General features: G+C 43.5%; 2 protein-coding genes across 2 annotated transcripts; one reads left to right on the top strand and one right to left on the bottom strand.

Annotated features, from left to right (window-relative positions):
* The first annotated feature begins 2,026 nt into the window (after nt 1–2,026).
* cfap73 (cilia and flagella associated protein 73) lies at nt 2,027–4,402 on the top strand. The gene is made up of 7 exons (XM_071899623.2): nt 2,027–2,082; nt 2,208–2,313; nt 2,477–2,581; nt 2,697–2,894; nt 3,746–3,967; nt 4,065–4,223; nt 4,325–4,402. The coding sequence occupies exons 1-7, from the start codon at nt 2,027–2,029 to the stop codon at nt 4,400–4,402; spliced, it is 924 nt and encodes a 307-aa protein (XP_071755724.2).
* Nucleotides 4,403–4,946: 544 nt separating this feature from the next.
* On the bottom strand, nt 4,947–7,226 carry drc10 (dynein regulatory complex subunit 10). Its single transcript, XM_071899811.2, has 5 exons — nt 7,200–7,226; nt 6,528–7,151; nt 6,112–6,345; nt 5,895–5,966; nt 4,947–5,325 (listed from the first exon to the last, which is right to left on the bottom strand). Exons 1-5 carry the CDS (start codon nt 7,224–7,226, stop codon nt 5,044–5,046), a joined length of 1,239 nt encoding a protein of 412 aa, XP_071755912.2. The 3' UTR covers nt 4,947–5,043.
* Between the last annotated feature and the right edge of the window lie 218 nt (nt 7,227–7,444).

Genomic DNA, 7,444 nt, shown 5'->3' on the forward strand with positions numbered 1-7,444 from the left:
TGAACACCAGATGAAGGCTAGACTCTTTCCTTCTTGAAGAACAGTCCAATATCTCACTAAGCACAGTTCGGATCTTGTATAACAGCATCCCAAGGAGGACTGGATCTGTTCTAAGCACAAAGGACGGCCCTTTTCCTTATTAGGTATGTGATATTAATATATTGTCAGGTATTTCCGTTATTTTGTCCACCTCCTGTGTCCCCTCCATTTATATGGATTTAACTAAAATGAATGGTGCTATTTTGTCATTGTCCTGTGGGCTGTCTGCCTGCCATCACAGGCTCTGACTGACTCATCTTCTTCTCCTCTTGCTCCTTGGCTGTTAAAAGGTCTGCTGGTGTTTACATGGGTGTGATGTCTCCATCTCCTCAGACTCACACTGTCCCCCGTCACCCGACACAACATGCTTTTATTCTAATAGCATCATTCCATTAGTATTAATAAAGTGCTATGTCTGTGTGTGTGTGTGTATGTGCAGCAAGCCATTTACTCATCAAAAATGGATACAGCGGCATCTCTGCCTCCAGCTATCTGTGTTGTTGTTTTTCCCCTTCACTGCCTCTTGGTCTTGCCTCTCTCTCTCTCCCACTCTCAGTCTCTGCTCACGCATATTTTTTTCCGTGTGTGTATACGCACGCTATACATTTACATCTGCAGATGCATTTCTCTGGTTCTGCTACTGTCATTGTCAGCATCACCATCCTCGGCACACCTGGCATTTATTATGCAAAAATAACAGCACACAGCATTTCCATTATGCGTGCTAATGCCACCATCCTCTGTCACCAGCAGCACTTTAATGAATAGTGCTACTGGTGTGACAGTGTAGCCTCAGAGTGGCATTATCTCCATCCTATATTCCGATATTCTCACTGAGAGGTGATAACAAGTCTTTGAAGATATTTTAGATATAAACTCAGTCGTGAACGTATTGCCACAGTGACAGAAATATTTTTTCTGTAGTTATTACATTTATTTTCAGATTAAAAGATGAACAGGAAATGAAAGAACTGACTGCTCGCTTCTGACATTTAAAGTTGAAAACATGCTAGCAAACATCGTAAGATCAGTCCCTTGATCTCAGGTGTGCATTAGCATTACTAATAAAAATTACAAATTACTCAGTGTAATATGAACTCATTTAAATTTGATTTTTGGTTGCATAACCCTCATTATACAATAACTGTATGAATTTTGGGACCCACCAATGCCACCAGATTATTCATACCTTCTTTTTAGACTCTGTTAAGGCCAAAATGCAGACTCTTCCATATGATGCATCTAAACTGGTTTTCAGATGTAGGATTGACTACACACTACAATACTTTGGTGCAGTGTGTGCATCAAAGGTAGTGCATCAGCCCAAATCCATTAGATAAAGATATCATGATTCAGATGTTGCTGGCACACAAATTTAGCAATTTTAGGGGTTTGTGACCAAGTGACCGTAGATTGCCATTTATTGGTTTTTAAGCTCAACTAAAATTATGTGGACTGACATCAACTACTGCCATTTCAAAATGTGAGCAGATAGTTTTGCTTCATATTCATCTTTTGACCAGAAATGTGTACCAACTTCACCGATTTTGTCACTGACTGTACCTTAACGTGTTTACAGTGAAGTGTCGACATGTACGTCTTTGTATAATGAGTGCGGTGTGTAAACATGTGTACGTGCTTGCGTGCGCTGTGGCGAGAGGAAAGGTGTGATATTAAGTGTGATTTTTGTGCTTAAAGTGAAAAGATCACACATCTCAAGATCACACCTGCCAATCAGATGTTTCGACCTCATGCTTCGGGATTTGATGAGGCCTTATGCAGTGGACACATGGGAGGAGGAAATACGTCATGGTGTGCATGTTTGTGCCACTGGGGGCTGTAAAGGCTCTTTGTATGGGTGTTACCATGGAAACTGAGGCACTGCAACACTGGAGGAGAGACTGTTTGAGAGAAAGTTGGCAAACTAGGAGAAAGAAGTTTAAAAAGTTGTGTAACACCATCTGAAAGGCTTGATGCATCAGATAAAATGGCCATGAATTTAGAGGATTATTTCAGGACCATCCATGAGGAACAGGTTTTAATGTGAGTATGTTGTGTGATTCTCTCCGTGTGTGTGTGTGTGTGTGTGTGTGTGTTTGTGTGAAGCCCATGCAGCTAAATCAATCAGAGTGATCAATGTTAATAACTTTCTACTTGTGTGTGAGCAGAAAGTTGCCCGTGGGCGAGAGGTATCTGATGACAGGAGCCACACAGATGCTGGAGAAACGCAGAGAGATTATTGAGGTTGATAAACAGCTCAAGGCGCACAGAGAGGTGCAGAATTTACTCCTCACGTTTCGATGCACGGTCCCGCGAGGAACAAAATGCATATACACGCTCTCATTCTTTTTCTTAATGGTCATTGCCCCACATATCCATGTATCATAAATCTTCCTAAATGTTCATGTTTGCCAGCCCTCTGCGTGTGTTTATGTAGGAGTTCGAGCTGAAAAGGAAGAGTTTGCGACAGCGCAGAGATGAAGTGCTCATGAAGGAAGAGAAACTGAAGGAGTCGCTTTTAAACTTCGACAGATTTCTCAAGGTACAGTAGACGACCATTTCATCCACGACCCCATTATTATATACAGTAATTGTAATTGCATGGATGGAGCTGAGCGTCAGATGACTTTCTTCCTCAACATTCCCCCCCAATGTAGGAGAATGATGCTAAGAGAAGCAGAGGTGCGAAGAAAGCAGAGAACGAGAGGCAAGTTGTGCTTCAGAAGGAGGCAGAGATAGAGAGACTTAAGGAGGAGTGCGCTGCATTGGAGGAGATAAAACAGAAGCTGCAGCGCCGGGTGCAAAGGAGCAATCTGTATTGGAACTTCCTGGAACAGGTCCTCAAAATGGCTAAGGTACTGTAAGTATGCATCATCTGCAGCAGTGTTTCCCAATGTGGGGTCCGGGGCCCCCCATGGGTCCTTGAAAGGGTCCTATAGGGCGTTCTCAGCAAAACTAAAGTTTAATGTCACTGTTATTTTATCCTCTAAAAGTTAGTATTAGGCCTATAACAGAATGTAGAAGAGTGACTACTTTGATCATAGGTTTCACTCTCTCCACTGTTATCTCCCATAACGATAATATGAAGAGTCGTTAGGGGAAGTCAAAAATCATCTAAACAGGCTATGTGGGACAAACTCTTATCAAATGGGGGTGTGTGGTTTGATGCATATCTGTCTCGGGGGTTCTTGAAATGAAAAGATTTGGGAACCCATGATCTACAATACCCTGGAATTTACTACATGGCAGACAAACTTGTGACCAATTTGTTTTTTTCAAAGGAATAGTTCACCATAAAAATGAAAATCCAGTCATTGCCCCCATGTGAGTTGAAACTCCATTGAAGTTCAAAGGACCACCAAATACAGCCAGTTATCCCCCGTAGTTCCATGTCAGCCTTATCCAAAGTCCGAAGTTAACAGGGCCATCTTTTTACAGCTCCAAAAAAAAAAGCATAAAATGTAGAGGAAATTTCTCCAAACAAAACTGGCTACAAAACACTGAGATTATGCTGCACAAGCTGTTTGGAGAAATTTGATCTGTAAAAAGACAGCCTCATTAACTTCAATAGTTTGGATAGTTTAGATAATGACTGAATTTTCATTTTGGGGTGTTTCTTTAATGTTTGTGTGTATGTGTGTGTGTGTGTGTGTGTGTGTGTGTGTGTGTGTGTGTGTGTGTGTGTGTGTGTGTGTGTATGCTACAGTTTGAGGAGGTGTGGGAGCTGCTGGGTCGTTTTGAGACTCTTGTGATCACCAGAGAGCAGCTCTGTCAGAGGGAGAGCAAGGTCCAGGAGCAGGCCGACAGCCAGAGAGGAGCCCTGCAGACATACATAGACCAGCAGAGCTGCCTGCTGCTGCAGAACAACAACCTGCTGTCCCAGCTGCAGACACAGCTAGACCAGACACGCTCAGAAGCTCTCACATGGGTACCAGGCATAATCACACGAGTCAAACTCAGACATCCGAGCTAGGGCCAGATCAGTTCCAGTTCCATTAAATTCTATTGTCCCTATCTCCATACAGGAAAGTAAGTGGAACCACATCCAGAACACTGCAGCAAAGGAGACACTCCTACTAGGCCAAATCAAGATGGTGACCCTTAACCTCTACCAAATGACAGATGGGGAGATAGGAGGAGAGGAAGGTGTGGCTATTGATGACACAGAGGAACAGCTGGACAAGGTAAGTATCCTCACAGGGATGTAAGTGTTGTCATGGCAGAGACAAACAGCCAGAGCCCAGCAACAGGAAACAATCAACTTAATAGAGTGTGTTCTTCTCAGATCCAGATTTTCATCCAGAACCACATTGACGTAGTGAAAGACATCAAACCCCCTCCCACAGACAAAACGCTGGACTGAACAGAAGAGCAAGACAAGACCAAGAGGGCAACGCAACTCCACACAGGAGACTGTATGGAGCAGAATATACAGTATACAGTATACTGTGCTATGTATACTGTGCTGTGTATATACAGACTATTTAGATAGATAGATAGATAGACAGACAGATAGATTCAGAACACAAGGTCCTGTGCTGCCACTCTGTGGCCAATTAGCGAATAGCATCTGGCATTCCCAAGGAATCTGAACAATGTCATATGCCATCGTTTTCTGATCATGAAAAGTATTACATGTGAAATATTAAATGTTTTTAATTTTCCTTGACTGTTTCATTATTTCTGATTAGTTTGCATTACCTTCAGAAACACTGTATCCACACAGTAAATACTGCTTATGAAGAGCTAGAAAGAGCTACATTCCATTACATCTTGACGGTAATAACAAATGCACACGAAACAGCAGTTAACAGTGTTGATCACATAAGAGATGTACTTATTAAAAATAATATATATAAATGACAAACATATTGAGATGAATGTAACACCAGTATTTGCTCAACAGCCCCTTTTCCAGAAAATATAAACATCCATGCTCTAGATCCATGCTCTGCAACTAGAGAGTCTCGCTGCAGCACCAGGGTCATGAGATTAGCTGGTGGTTTATTTGCCCTTCTTGCCTTTTCCCTTCTTGCCCTTCTTGCTTTTGCCCTTGCCCTTCATGGCCTTGCGAGTGCAGTAGCCTCTCCACCAGGCCTGGGCGAGAATGGCAGCTCTGGTCTTCAACTCCAGCTCCCTCTTCTCCTCCTCCCTCCTCTCCTCCGCCAGCCGACGCTCCTCCTGGATCTGGCTGTACTCCACCTCCAGGACGGCGTAGGCCTCCTCCAGCTTCCTCAGCTCCTCCTCCTCCTCCTCATAAGTCTTTTGCATCTCCTCCAGCTCCACCTGAGAGAGGTGAGGGTGGTGGGGGGGAAATCAAAAGGAGAGAGAAAGAGATGGTGATGGTGAAAAGAAGAAGATACTCGGCAGTAAAGAGAAAGCTCAATCAAAACAATGACTGGGAAATGAAGTCTTATTAAACATACAATGCGTACATACAGTATGTACATTAATATTCCAACATTATTTGGGAATGACATTTAAGAGCTGGCACATCTAAACAACATGGCCAAACAACAAAGTTAACAATGGCCTGGAAAAGCTCATATCCCGTTCTAGAAATCTGAGAGAAAGGCATATATGATAGTAGTAGATATGACAATATTAGCCAGGATACTGTGGCATGTATACATCTTACCCTGTTTACAGTTAGGTTTTGCAAATTACATTTCCATGGTAATATTCAGAATATCCTGTTAGATGAATATTTGTGACCAGAATATAAGGATGCATATAAACACCTTATCCTGAACATGAACCAGGATATGAACTAGTAGTGCTCTGTGCATGTAACCAGACTTATTTCTCTCAGCGGCTTTTGCCACGCAGAGAAGGCAGCAGGTTTCAGTTTGTACCTGTTTCTCTTCCATGTCAGCATCATACTTCTGGATCAGGTTTTCTATCTCTGTCTCCACCTTGTAATTTTTCTGCCAGGGAAGAAAAACAATAAGGGCTGACGCAGACTGAAGTTAAATTTGAGGTGTGTACAAAACCACCTCTCTTTGGAGGAAATTAAATGTGACACTTTTAATGTGAAACGTTGGGTATACTAAACTTGCATATGAGGCTCACCTCGCGGATTACTGTTTCTGCCTCTCGGTTTTCAAGGATCAGATTGCTGAGCTGAACATTCAGTTGATCGATCTCCTGTTGCATGCGGGTCTGCTTCATCTCCGACGTCTTGACATGCGACTGGCTTTGCTTGTCTGTATCCTGCTGCGTCCGCAATATAAAGTCTTTTGACATCTTTTCCATGTGGTGCAGAGACGTCTTCAACTTCTTGATCACATCGTCTTTCTTAGAAATCTGAGAGGCAAAGAGAAAGATAGGAGAGATGAGACAGGAGAAAAGTTGAGAGCAGATCTACTGGCCTAAGTGAGTACTCTTATTCTTCCAAGGCTACATAGGTGATACTTATTGTAGACTACCTCCTTGTGAGTAAAGATCTCGCATTTGACATCACCATGTAATGTAATTTGGTGCCTCACCTCTGCATCTCTGTGCTTGATGGCTGCAGCTACTTCTGCTTCCAGTGAAGCCATCAGCTCCATGTTGTGGGCATGGCGTGAAGACACCTCCTCCATGTAGACGCTCTGCTGTTGCTCCTCTTCAGAGCTGGTCAGCAGCCGCTCTAGCATAAACCCATGGAACTTCTTCAGTCCTCCAACTAGACTCTGCATGCTCTCATTCACCCCGGCTTCCATATCTACCTCTGCCCTCAAGGCAAGAATGGTGTCAGGATGGGCTCGGAATAGCCTCAACACATTCCTGAAGGAGCTCTTGATATCCCTCTCAAGCTGAGCTCTCGCTCTCTCCCTTGCTTCCCCAGGTTCTCTCTCCTGTCCCCCATCTGACCCCTGTTTGAGACCATCCAAGCTCTCCAGTCTCTCCTCTAAGAGTCGATGCTCTCTAAGCGCCCCACTCAACTCCTTGTCAAGACCATTAGACAGGCTGTCTAAGTGGGTCAACACAGCAGGCAGCATGGCCACTATCTCAACCTGGCTGATGCAGTTTTCCAATACGCCTGAGATGCGCTGTGCCTCAAGGGAAGGCAGCTTCTTCCTTGAAGGTTCAAGCATCTTCAGAGCGTCTTCCCGTGTCTTGGCCTTTTGCTGGGGACTGGAAGACGAAGACAACATATGAGGACTGGCATCCTCCACCAGCACGGCTGTCACATCTGCAGACATGCTGTCATTGGAAGATGAAAAGTGACTAAGTTAAGCTATCACATCACATTTCTTATTGTCAACAATAAGTTAGCCAACCTCAGTCTATACAATACTACTACTGTTAACGTTATCTAGCTAGGTGGGGTTCACAATTAACGTTAACGTTAGCTAACATTAACGTTAGCTAGCTAGTGTTAATTTAGATGCCTGTCAATGTTAAGTATTGTAAGTTAGGT

The sequence above is a fragment of the Centroberyx gerrardi genome, chromosome 8 (assembly GCF_048128805.1).
Source record: "Centroberyx gerrardi isolate f3 chromosome 8, fCenGer3.hap1.cur.20231027, whole genome shotgun sequence".
Classification (NCBI taxonomy): Eukaryota; Metazoa; Chordata; class Actinopteri; order Beryciformes; family Berycidae; genus Centroberyx; species Centroberyx gerrardi.

Bases quoted from the DNA above. Each gene is read 5' to 3' on its own strand.
- drc10 (XM_071899811.2), bottom strand. From the start codon at position 7,226: ATGTCTGCAGATGTGACAGCCGTGCTG. The intron at 7,152-7,199 runs GTGGAGGATGCC...TCCAGTCCCCAG, and splicing joins CAGATGTGACAGCCGTGCTG to CAAAAGGCCAAGACACGGGA. The intron at 5,967-6,111 runs GTGAGCCTCATA...CTTCCCTGGCAG, and splicing joins CAGAAACAGTAATCCGCGAG to AAAAATTACAAGGTGGAGAC.
- cfap73 (XM_071899623.2), top strand. From the start codon at position 2,027: ATGGCCATGAATTTAGAGGATTATTTCAGGACCATCCATGAGGAACAG. The intron at 3,968-4,064 runs GTACCAGGCATA...ATCTCCATACAG, and splicing joins GCTCAGAAGCTCTCACATGG to GAAAGTAAGTGGAACCACAT. The intron at 4,224-4,324 runs GTAAGTATCCTC...TGTTCTTCTCAG, and splicing joins CAGAGGAACAGCTGGACAAG to ATCCAGATTTTCATCCAGAA.